Raw genomic sequence first — 13,233 nt, 5'->3', positions numbered from 1 at the left:
GTAGCCTGACATAACTTAATTACAATACTGCAGAAAATGTAATGATACATGGGACATACATTTGGATATAGAGGGAGTGGAAGTAGTTATAATAATACTACGTAATAAGCACTGTTTGATGTTAAGAACTTGGGACTTGTAACAGTGCAAGGAGTGTTTGCAGCTAGTTTTCACTACAATAACAATCACCATTCTCTTAAAACTCCAATATTAAATTGGGTTTCACGAATTCAAGAACCAACTATCTTCACAATCAACATCATCATCCTCGTACAATCACCAATTTCCAACAAAACTCCAATATCAAATTGGGTTTCACGAATGCAGAATCAACCATCTTCCCATTCAACATCATCATCATCGTTACCCTCTTCCTCTGGTAGAGGTTCAGCTTGAACGTTCAAGTCGACCTTAAAGCTTTCTCCAGAGTTCCCTGTTAATCAATTAACATTAAGCAACTGACGAATGTGATACTACACCATAGCTACCAAGGTAAGCAGAGCTCAATGCAAGTATTCAGAGACTATAAAAAAGAGACATTTACCTGAAGGAGTAGCTTCTTCCCACACATCCTCATCTTCGCTTTCATCCTCACGTTTTGATTTCATGCCAACTTGACGATCTGAAGATGTGCTTTGACCTGTAACATCTCCATTAGATACATCCTGCTGCCCCTTGGCATCTTGTTCCCGTTGTCGTTCCAAAATAGCGGCATAATATGCTTTAAAATACTCATCCTACAAAATTATCCGGCCAAGCCAATAAGTAAAACAATTATCGTAAGGCTCTTATCACTTATCAATCTTTTGAGCAAATTATAATAAACTATAAAAGACAAACCTGGATGGTTTTTTCGTCCTTGACAACAGTTGACTTTTTGTCATCTGATAAATCAGAGGGCTCTGAAGTGACGTCAGGCTTAGGTTCCTCTTCCCCCTCACCACGCTGTTCCTTTGTTAATTTCATACCTTGTCTGATCATCCAAGGAGGCAGAACTTTCATGGGTGCATTTCCAGTACCAGATTTAGAGTCTTCCTTATCTTCCACACCACTAATTGCAACATGAATCTGGAAACACAGCATCAACTCTTAACATTAACCCTCCATAATGAGATGCATGATGTCGGTCCCTCTTTAACAGCTGACATGTGAGATGTTAATGACATCCTCATAGAACAAGTCTCACGTCCCCGTACCCCAACCCCCAACAAAAAAAAGGTTTGAGGGAGGGGCCAAAAAGGATTGGTAACTGGTAAGTGTTGATAACGCTTGCCACAGAAAAGTAGGCAAGTAGCAGCACCAAAAACAGGAGCTGTACATGCATGCAAACAAACACAATTATTGTTAAAGATAGAAGTACCTCACCTTAGGGTCACCAAGAAAAGGCATTGGTGTTCCACCTTGATATGACCTAGAGGGATCATTGGGATTATCCCCACCAGCTGCACGAGCAGCAGCACTAGCCCTTACTTCCCAGGCCTGTAGAGTTCCAAAATCGGGAACTGCTAGATCTTTGACTCTATTGAGTTGCTCAACTAACGGCTTGAGTTGCTCCTGAAATTTGATTACCTTATGTTATCCCCAAGAAAACATAGAAGTATTGTAACTGCAGGACTACTTATATAAAGCATATGAATGTATAACAATGAAGAACTGCTCTTACAAAGAGAGGAAAAAAAATTGTAAATAGCAAAGCAGAAGTAAATAGCAACAGCAATGACCCTAGAGATCCCTAGGGCAATTCAGGAAAGATACAAATCGTTACCACCAATAAAAAGAGAAATTACAGTAATAAAAAGAGCAACAATATCAGAATAGGTAGCCAGACTTCTCAAACATCAACATAAAAGTTTACGAAAATTTAGGCACTAAATAAGGATGCTGTACATGCAAAAATCTAGAAAGAACACCTGACAACATAAAAGTGACCATTTCATTACATGTAATTGATACATTTAATATTTCAAGGTATCGCTCTAAAAAATACGCTATTCAGTTAAATTGAACATGAAAGAAAATATTCACACACAATGACCAGCAAAATAAGCTAAATGTGGCACTAAAAGCCACTTAAAAGCTGCTCAATAACTGACAAACCTCCAATTTCTGAAGCATCTCTTTCAGCTTTTCACGGCGGCGCCGCCTCACATTTTCATCAGCATCTCCTACTTCCTGAGCAGCTAACTTGTCACTTTCTGCCACAAGTTCCCCTTGACAACTTTCACAAAGAAAACTTTCACCATCTTCGGAAATAAGCCTTGCTGCATCAAGAGCCGTATATCTAGCCATACAACGTCAGGAATCTTTAGTTTCCATGAATACTGGAATACATTAAAGCTTTTAAGCTAAAGAAACAGTGACCCCAACCTTTTATTACAGCTGGGACATATATATTCCTGGATTGTGTTCTTGCTATCCAATTCGTCCTTCAATTTTTTCTTCATACGATGCATTCTGTACCTCACAACATCATAAATCTGCAAGAAATTACAGATTTTCAACCTTTGAAAAATCCTCTAATATTTTCATATAAATTAATAATTTCAATCCACACGTACTAGGCAACTCACAAGCAACTTAAGTTTGAAATTAAAAATTAACATGGCAAGGTGGTAACAGCAATGAATTTGAGGCAGATAATGAGACAACACCACCAGCATATAAAATGTAGCTTACTATGATAGCAACAGAACTTCATTCCTAAGGAAAGAACAAATAAAAAATCCATTAATATACATAACAAGAGAATCACGGACATCAGTGATAACCAACCTGTGCATAATCTAAACAACAGTATGAGTGAGTGTGCAGCTTAATCTTGTCTTCGCCCTCTCTTCCATGATGGTGATTAACTGTGGCTGAAAGTGCTGCATTATGCAATTTTACCGCTTTTGCTGTCTGCAGGTTATTAAGTGCACATGAGAAAATGAGAAAAACAAAGACATGTTTTCCGAAAAGCCAAAGCTTCTAAATGCAGGCAAGATTTGCTGGATATATTGGAAATCTGGAAGCAACAAGAGGAAAAAAAAAAAGAAAACCAACATAACAGCACTTTCACAACCACAGAATCTACTAAGAGAATAAAGTTTAATTTCAATCTGCTAAACAAGAACTATGTCATAGTATCTGAGAACAACTTCCTTCTACACACCATCAAATATTGTTCTAAATGCGAATTGCAACCTAAAAATACAAAACATTGTAACAGGCAACAGGAAGCTTGTTTTACAGCCTAAACTTATCAGCCCTTTAGGTGCATCAGTATAACTAAAAAGAAATATGTATTTCAGTCATGAGAGAATCCTAAGATGAGGGGAAAGTCTTATATATAGATATGAAATCAGTACCAAGAACCACCAGGTAACCCTACTGTATCATGTTAGCATTAGGTAATACTAAGCCCGTATTCACAATACATAAGCATGTGAAAAAAACTGCCCCCTAAAACCACCACCAACATCATCCTCCAAATGCATTCTGCTTCTGTGTAAAGTGTTCTACCTCAAGTAGTTCCTTCCTAATTGAATTTACAGTCATAAAGTCCCATCTACAAAATCATCGAATTTGGATATTTCCCATGATTCATGACGAATGATTTAAATTAATAATGCTTGGCGATGTATTTACTTACCAGCAAATGGGGCAGGACAGTTAACACTGAACACAGAATTTCCAGGATAAAGGAGTAAAGGACCAACAGCAAAAGTCACCAATTTCTTTAAAGGAATTTACTTTTCTAAAGACTTGTTGACAGGAGGAGAATGGCATTCTACGTCCTTACACAATATTTCACCTCACCCCACCCCACCCCCTTCAAATCCACCCAAATGATGAAGCAAAATTAATATAAAACAACCAACCACCGTATTTGATTAGGGGATTTTTATCCACCAATCACCATCTGACAAGTGGACCAATCAGGTTCCGCCGCGTGTCCTTCACGTAGGCCAATAGGAGTCTGCCACGTGTCAGCTACAGATTCGTCCTCTACGGACCACTTGAGACACGCCACGTGTCCACCCATGCCAAATGGGAAAACCGGCCACCTAGGCCCAACTTCCGAGGGAAGCCCACCAGCCCAAGGTTAACCTAAACCTAGATTGGCACGTTTCCCGAGGCTATAAATACCTCTCTTAATCCTCATTAAGAGAGGCAGAGAATTCGAATAGTACACGGATTACTCACATTAAACACTCTCACCTAGAGAGACCCAATCACTTTAATTTCCGCATTTATTACTCCTTAAACAAGTACTAACTTGACCGTTGGAGGCGGAGCTCCTACCACAAGGAGTCTTCGTTGTTTTGCAGGTACAGGCGTCCGGTTCCAGTCTCGGTGTTGTAACTCTCCCGCAGGACATCAGAAAACCCCGAAACAGTATTAAAGATAGAATTTCTAATATAGCGATGAAAACACTCGTGTGCTGAATCTTTTCAACCTAATTTAGATAGAGAAAGCGGAAGAGGTAAGGAATGGGATTAGGAGAGATGCCCAAGGATGAGAATTTATGATACTAAAGAAATTACTTAATCGGCACAAAATTCCATATAGGAGACAATGGTACAGTTACACGTGTAAATGGCATCAGTCAATAAGCTACAGGCCTCTGACAAGAATATGAGATCAACAATTTATATGAAACATATTTGAACAAGGCCACAGGTAAATGGTCCAAAAAGGCCAATAACATAGTTTTGTATGTTAAACAGAAGCAAATGTAACCTCTTTTCTATGATCACGCATAACCAGCTTTTCTTCCTCGAAGAACCGCAATGTTCGACGAAGTTGCTTCAAATGAAGTTTTAAATCTTTTGCAAGATCTTCCTCTCTCACCCACTGACGCCTAGAATTGCGCAACGTACATTAAAACCAGAGATCAATTATTTGAGAGACAGCAGCAATGGCAATTGAAAAAAAGGGAACAGAAAAACAAATTATCCATCCAATATGTAGTAAGCATTCGTTGTGCGTGTTTCATTCCTCTATAAATGACTAGATATATTCTAAAAGAATTGATGTTACACGTGCAATTTAATAGTTGCACTATGTAAACACAATTTAGCTAGGGTTTAAAATTAATCACAAATGCAGCTCTTTTAACACATCTATAAACAGTCTATGAACTCACACAAAAAACTATGCAACAAAGTTTGCCCAAATAAGAAATATAAAAAAGTTGATATTATTCGAAAGCACATATAATATACCTAGTGAGTGCATCAAGAATAACCACTGCCGTCCCCCGATTATCACTACGGCTCGTCTTCGGTTGATTATCGCCTTTTGTTGAGATGTCATCATAAAATGCTCGGGCCGTAAGCTTCACCAACCTGTACAAAGATTAAGTAAGTAAACCATACCAATAAAAAACATCTACAAAAACTTCTCTACATAAAGAAAGGATAAATCACCTGTTAAACGGTTCAAAACTCAAGGAATTACTCATGCTTCACCAGAATTCCCAGGATTGACTTCCCAGGTATCCTAACAAACAAAAGTAAGCAAACATTCAACAACATTTTCAATTCGGGCAGAAGAGAGAGGAGGTCCAATTTCATAGTTCAATCCAAACATTAAAGGGTTCAAATTTGATTCAATCATTAAATCACATAATTTTAGGGAGAAAATGCATATTTGATTCAATAACATCAGATTAGGTTCATAATTTTCTTCTCTAACAACATAATCGCTCGTTAGTAATTACAACCAATAATTGAAATTTCGAACCCTAAATTTCCAATAAAGAGTTAAATTAGATTAGATCAACGATAAACCCTAGATTGTGAAATTGATATTCGATGATAACAAAAAGAAACTACAACTTACCTCGGAAGCTGCTTCAATGGAGGATTGAAATATCAGAAGGCGCGTCAATGGCGAACGCGGAGTGCGCTTCAATGGGAAACAGAGATATAGAGCGAAGCAAGTTTTTTTTTTTTTTTTTTTGGGAGGTGGGGTAATAGAGAGAAGAAGTTATATTAGTAATTTTTGGGTACTCAATCATAAATCGGCAAAATTTATTAAGGGTAAACCTAAATTTAATTAGACCTTATTGGACCTAAACTTATTAAACTTATTTGAACTTATTAAATCTTATTGGGCCTTATTAGACCTTATTATTAGATTTGATTAGAACTTATGGAAACTTATTAAACCTTATTTAACTTATTAGACCTAATTAGACCTTATTGAACTTATTAGGCCTAATTGTAACTTATCTGAACTTATATTAATCTAATCTAATATATATATAAATAAAGTAGGTATCTTTCGAGAGCATTCGGCGCGCCACATAATCAAATGTATTATTTCGACCAATTAAAAGTTAGATTTTTATTTTATTTTAGAATTAAAAAATTCACTCGCCACATAAGCAAAAGTGACGAATGAAATTTAAAAAAAATTCCACGTAGGTAAAAACGACGAATAATGATTTATTAAGATTTAAATTATTTTAAACCTAAATATTATCTTTTTTAAAAGATGATCTTTTGATATTAGGATTTAATTTTAAATAAACTATAAATTATACAATTATTATATACAAACACTTTAAAATTAAATATTTGAAAAAGGAAAATATATGTTCATTTTGTTTTTAAGAAAACGTTAATCAATTTTTTTTTTTAAAAAAAACATTTTAAAAGAAATATAAATTATTAATAATTAACTAATATTCTTCAATTTTTTAAAAAAAAAATCAATATTTTTCAAAAAAAAAAAATCAATAACGTTCGGTCTTTATCAATATTCTTAAAAAAAAACACAATAATGTTCAATTTTTATCTTATCTAGCAACCCATTTCATAATTAGATAAAATTTTTAATAAGAGATTTATTTGCTACTCCACGAATCAGAACAGGCCCCAAGTCAACTATAATGTTACAATAGTAGGGAAAAAAAATTAAAGATTGTAAGAGATGTCTCTGATAATTTTGATTTTTTATGTATTATAGTTTCTGGTAGAATATCTATATTATTATTGTAAAAATCATTGTAGTAGTGTATACATATAACTCTATTATTAAGGACATATGATAATGAAATTTCAATATAAAGATTTAATTTTATTCAATTAGATTAATTTTAGCAATGCAACACTCTTGGTAGTATATTAAATTAAGAAAAATCTTTTCTTGAGATTTATGTATAAAAAAATCGTTCATCGCACGGGCTTCCATCTAGTATTACAGTAAAAAAAGGATGTTGATTTGTTGACAAAAGCATATATCACGTGCTTCGATTTTAAGTATTTTTTTCTTCGATATTAGATGTGTATAATTTATTTTTATTTTATACTTTCTCCGTTTTTCTTTTATTGCACCAACTTTTACACTATTCACTTAATCTTTTTTTACCATCGCTTGTAATTTATCCATTAGGAAAAATATAGTCATGTGGGATCTTGTTAGATTTTCGTCTCGAAATCTACTTTTTAAATATCAATTTTTTATAATTTTTACAAAAGTAAAATTAAAGATATTAATAGCTAAAGTAATGCATTGGCAAGCGTGAAATCTCTCATGGTGCAATAAAAAAAGAACGGAGGAAGTATCAAAAATTCAAAATCATATATAGATGTATATTATGATAAATAGCAATAACAAACTACTTGATATTTTTTTCTTTAATAAATATATATATAAAAATATGGTCAGTTTGTATATTAAAATATGGTCAGTTTGTGGTCGCTACGAGGGTTGGTGGGTGGGTTTTGGGTTGGTTAGTGGTGGATGTCGGGTGTGTACTGTGTAGAGTATTTTTATTGGTTAGGATGAGTAGGTGTTGGTGTTGAGATGATGGTTGTCGGTGTATAGTGGGGGCAAAAATGATGTCGACATTGGTGGTGGTGGCGAGCCGGTGGCAAAAATGACGTTGCATTTTACTCCTCACAATTATCTTAATTATTTGCCTTTTACCTTAATTAACCTCTCACTAACAATGTGTTTGGATAAAGAAAGGGGAAGGAAATGAAGGGGGGAGGGAAAAAAGGTGAGTTTTCCTTCAAAATCTCTCCATTGTTAGAGGGATTAATTTCCTACAATTTAATCCTTCCATTTCTCCCCCCCACCAATTCTCTTCCTTCCTCATTTGTTATCCAAATAAAAAATACCCCATTCATCCATTTTCCTTACCTTCTTTTCCCTCCAATTTCTTCAATCCAAACACATAAAAGTTTTGTCAAGTTTGTTGCACACAATGATAAGGAAGGCCATTGAAGAAGCACCCACAAATAAATGAATCCAAATTGGCTGTGCTGAAGCAGTCACTGTGCTCAATTGTCCAGAAGGTTTTGACTCAAATATCAGAAGACATGTGGAACTTATTCGTAAAGCAACATCATATAGAGACAGATTTATTTGCTAAGTCCCTAAATAACAGTTAAGAAGCCTAAGAAGGCCCATGGTATTGCAGCCAGAGATAGAAAAGGTGTAGCTTAATTGCAGCCAGAGATAGAAAAGGTGTAACTTAATGTACTTTTTCCGTTTTCTTTTAGTTGGATCACTTTTCTAAAATAAAAGTTTCAAATTAGCTTGCATTATTTTTTTAGTTAATAAACTCTTCTTACCTTTCTCCTATTACATGGGTCATTTTTTTATTTCCTATCCCTCTCACTTTAAAAAATTGTCTAGGAGTCCTTAATTTACAAAGTGATGCAATAAAAAAAAAACGGAGAAATTAATCTCTTCCCAAAAAGAAAAAAAAGTTGTTGCACATTAAAAGAAATAGAGGCTTCGGAGAAAATACAAGTTTATCTTTATGATACCAAAAAATAATTACTTATCTAGTGGCATTTATGTAAATAAGTCAATAACTTTTATTAAATACGGGTCCCATAAATGTTGATTTATTAACGAAAATGTTATGCTAACTGGGATATTTTGTTGATTTATTTACCTAAATGTCATTTGATAAATGATTTTTGTATCCCTACCTGAAGATTGTTCTTATGAACAGTGCTCGGACCTTTATACCCTTCAAATTGTTTATTTACCTTATTACCCCCATAGTAATTTACACCTTCTCCTGCCAACACATATGCATTTCTCTCTCCTCTCCATGTGTGTTCATCTCTGTTCATCATTATGGACGTTTTTTCCAAAGTAAGCCAATTTTGGGAAATATTAACCAAAATGGTTGCGTGGCAAAAGTATTTACCAAACTAAGCTTCCAGGCTAAAACGCTATCTCGGTCAGCGTTTTATGCCTGGTTTTTTTTTTTTTTAAAAAAAAATCAACTTAAAAACGCTGTCCCAGACAGCGTTCTAAGTGTTGACTTTTTTTTTTAAGTTTCTTTGTTATTTCAGAAATTGTAAATACTTTGTTGTACCTAAAACGTTGTCTCAGACAGCATCTTATGTTCGACATAAAAGTTGGATGTTTTGAAATTGAGTTTTTATAAAAGTGTAAGGAAAAAAAAAACACAGACATAAACGCTGACTAAGACAGCGTTTTAGGTTGTTTTTTTTCCTTTAAATGAAACGTTGTCTCAGTTAGCGTCTCTTTCGTTTTTTATGTTTGTTCGCAGGCTGTTTTCGCTATCATTCTCACTCTCACTTACTCTCACTCTCACTGTCACTCCTTCGTAGAAGCGTCGCTGCCCCCCCACAACGGTGAACCTCCGGCCTCGAAGCGTCGCTGCCGTCACAGTTGCTGCAACCGGACGCTGGTGCTGCTGCCGCGAGACGGTGTTGCTGCTTTCCCTATTTCCCTCACTCACCCACTCAAAATCCTGGTAAACCCTAAGTTCAAACTATTGTAATGTTGACAATTGCTATTAGTTGTTGAGATTGTATAAGATTCTTGCTAATTATTTATGAAAATGTGGAAAAATTTTGATAATTTTGTATGGCAATGTAGTACTTTGTTGATGAAATTGTTCATGCAACTGTTGAAATAGTTGATGAAATTGTTTATGAAATTGTTGAAATTGTTGATAGTAATGTGGTACATTGTTGATGAAATTGTTCATCAAATTGTTGATGGTAATGTGGTACTTATTTGTGAAATAGTTAAAATTAGTGATGGTATAATGTGAAATATAATTCTTGATAATTATAGATTATTGGTGAGAAGACGGTTATTTCATTATTGATAATTTATCTACCATTTCATATTAGTTTATTGTTTAAAATAGTAGTTTGTTAGTAATCGTTTTGCGTTGCATCCTAAACTAAGAATTTATAAACGGAGTTAATGCCTAGTTTGTGGGCAACTTTTTTGACCTCGCTATAGATTTCAATTATGTTAATATGTGTTTTGGTTATGTAGAATATGGCTGCACTCGCGTGGTTTTACCATAGTCACGTACAAAGGCCCGCACCGGGAGACAAGTGTCACTGATATACTATCTACTGATCACCCACACTTGGATTCGTCCGTAATAGCCGAGTATGTGAAGTCCTTTGTGCGGAAAGATCCTTCGTTGAAAGTGGAATTCATACAGGAACTGATCTTGAAGCAATTTCATTTCGATGTCCCGTATCGACGAGTGTGGTATGCCAAGGAGAAAGCTATAGCTGAGATATTTGGTGATTGGGAGAATTCATACGGCAGACTTCCCCACTTCATGCAAGCACTCCTATGGTCGAACCCGGGAACATGTGTCGTATGGAAACACAAAGCTTTAGTGGACGGTGTATACTACAGCAACATGGAAGTGTTTGAACGAGTGTTTTGGGCCTTCGGTCCTTGTATCGATGGCTTTAAACATTGTATGCCTGTTATCTGTATCGATGGGACGCACTTGTACGGGAAGTATAAAGGAACACTGTTGGTTGCTACGAGTGTTGATGCAAGATTCCAAGTATTTCCTATTGCATTTGCGGTGGTTGAAGGGGAAAACACTTCCAGTTGGTCTTGGTTCCTGGGTTGTACATGGTGTGGTACGGGCTTATCACACGCCGTTTCATCAACCCCAGCTACACACCACCGTCCACACATTACTAGGGGTGAGCAAAATTATTGGGTACCCGGTTTTGGACCCGGAATTGGTTAGGACCCGCCGGGTCCAGAACTGGAACTGGTGCAACCGGTTCCGGGTCCGGGTCCAAAAATCAGGAACCGGTTATAACTGGTTCCAGTTCCAGTTCTTGATTTTACGGACCCGGTACCCACCGGATACCCAGAACTGGTTGCATTGCTTTAAAAATATGTTATTCGTGGCCTGCTCTGAATATATGGGGCATAATTATCTATTTGGCCTTATAATTTCCTAGCCCACACTTTATTTCTAACCTAATTAGTCACCATATATTTAAGGAGTACTTTTTTTTTAACTCATGTTTTTTTCATTTCATCACCCAGCAAAAACCACTCATAATTTCTACTTTCATCCGTCAAACATCAAACTCCAATTTGATGATTATTTCATCCAACTTAAATTAATCACTCCATTCTTATCTTTTTCCCAAATTCTTGTATCTAAATCCACTTTTTTCCATCCTTAATTTTTATTTGTACAATAGAAAGAGGTAAAAGATGAAGGTGGTGAAGAAGAGGCCGAAAACAGATGAAGATTAAAGATGAATCAAGCTTACATACTCTATTATTCTGAGTTTTAGGGATGATTTGTGTGATTTCAGGCTAATAAATTTATGAAAAAGCCATGATTATGTAATACAACTCGAGTTTGCTACTGTACATTCTCTAAATGCTCAGATCTACTTTTTTTCATCTTTATTTTCTGCAATTTTCATATAATACTTTTAGGTTTGATTTTTTTTTTTTAAATAAATATAATTTCTGTTTATCGATCAAATCTGATTTTTCCTTTGGATATGTAACCGGGTACCCGGTTCTAGAACCGGTTACCACCAATTCCAGTTCCAGTTCCAGTTCCAGTTCTAAATATTCTGGACCCGGTTATACCGGTTCCGGGTCTGGTTCCAAAATCTAGGACCCGGTACAAACCAGTTCCAAGTTCAGTTCCTTCGTTTTTCACCGGGTACCCGGTTGTGCTCACCCCTACACATTACCACCCAACACATGACGTCATTAGCTGATATGTGAGTTTCTTTTACTTTACTTATCATCCTCATTTTTTTTAACATTTTTTAATATCATGTAACTGACTGATCGATGATTACTGCAGGCGGCGGATATGATGGCGACGTATGATGCACTGTCCCTTGTCCTTACAAACGGACCCACCAGAGCCCAGGTCAAGCGGATGCGAGATATGTCCGTGACTTCCTTACACAAACATGGTCACGGTTATCTCATCCAACAGCGGGACGGTGATAATGGTCACTCCGTCCATTCACGGTTCGACCCCGGCCAGAGTAGCAGTGGAGGTGATCCTACGTCGCACACAGAGGCAGAGGAGTACATCTTCCACAGTTCTGCACCCTTCAGAACCCAGGAGGACGCATCGTCCAGCCAGCTCACTCCCCCACCGCGCCGGAACCCATTCACCACCATTTACCATTACAGTCGGCGTCGTCCAAGACGAAGGGACGACAGTGAGGCTAGGGAAGGGTTAAACCAAATTGATGAGTAGTGATTGTATTGTATCATTGTTTTGTTCTACACAAACATTTCCAGGAATGCTGTATATAACGATTGCATTATTAATATAAGACATGCTGGTTGAATGAATCTGTTTGTGTTTTGAAGTTTTGTTTGCTTATTTATCCAAATCGGATTTATGTCAGTCAAAATAGATCCTTTTGGGCTAATGTATATTAAACAACAGACATTTGGAATCCATAGTCGAAAATGGGTAAGAAAGGATGGCCCGTGGTGGTTAATGTGGTTGTTCATGGTGGTTTTAGTGTTGTTGGTTGTGGTGGGTGGTTATCGACGGTTGTTGAATGGTTGGGGTTGGTGGTGGAGGTGGTTGAAGTGTTGTTGGAGGTCAAAAGTGGTGGAAGATGGTGGTCGACGGTGGGGGTTGGTGGTGGACTATGGTGGCTAAATCATGGCAGGGGGTAGTGGGTGGGGGCAGAAGAAAGTGGCAGATCAGAAGAAAGTGGGGCAGAAGAAAGTGGCAAAAGGCTGATTCTGCTGCTGTATTGCAGACCAGCAGAGAAACGCTGTCCTAGACAGCGTTTTATGTTGAACATAAGACGCTGGCTGAGACAGCGTTTTAGGTACAACAAAGTTTGTACATAAAACGCTGTCTGGGACAGCGTTTTATGTCTTTTATATTTATAAAATTTTTACAATTACTGAAATAAAAAGGAAACTTAAAAAAAAAAAGTCAATACTTAAAAACGCTGTCCCATTTTT

General features: G+C 36.4%; 1 protein-coding gene across 1 annotated transcript; it reads right to left on the bottom strand.

Annotated features, from left to right (window-relative positions):
* Window positions 1–6: 6 nt before the first annotated feature.
* LOC110728239 (transcription initiation factor IIE subunit alpha-like) lies at window positions 7–6,135 on the bottom strand. The gene is made up of 11 exons (XM_021907913.1): window positions 5,827–6,135; window positions 5,412–5,484; window positions 5,208–5,330; window positions 4,723–4,843; window positions 2,773–2,898; window positions 2,368–2,477; window positions 2,098–2,281; window positions 1,366–1,554; window positions 841–1,068; window positions 545–737; window positions 7–433 (listed from the first exon to the last, which is right to left on the bottom strand). The coding sequence occupies exons 2-11, from the start codon at window positions 5,444–5,446 to the stop codon at window positions 330–332; spliced, it is 1,413 nt and encodes a 470-aa protein (XP_021763605.1). The 5' UTR covers window positions 5,447–5,484; window positions 5,827–6,135; the 3' UTR covers window positions 7–329.
* Between the last annotated feature and the right edge of the window lie 7,098 nt (window positions 6,136–13,233).

This window comes from Chenopodium quinoa, unplaced genomic scaffold (assembly GCF_001683475.1).
Source record: "Chenopodium quinoa cultivar QQ74 unplaced genomic scaffold, ASM168347v1, whole genome shotgun sequence".
NCBI classification, from domain to species: Eukaryota; Viridiplantae; Streptophyta; class Magnoliopsida; order Caryophyllales; family Amaranthaceae; genus Chenopodium; species Chenopodium quinoa.
This window is presented reverse-complemented; position numbering and strand designations above follow the sequence as displayed.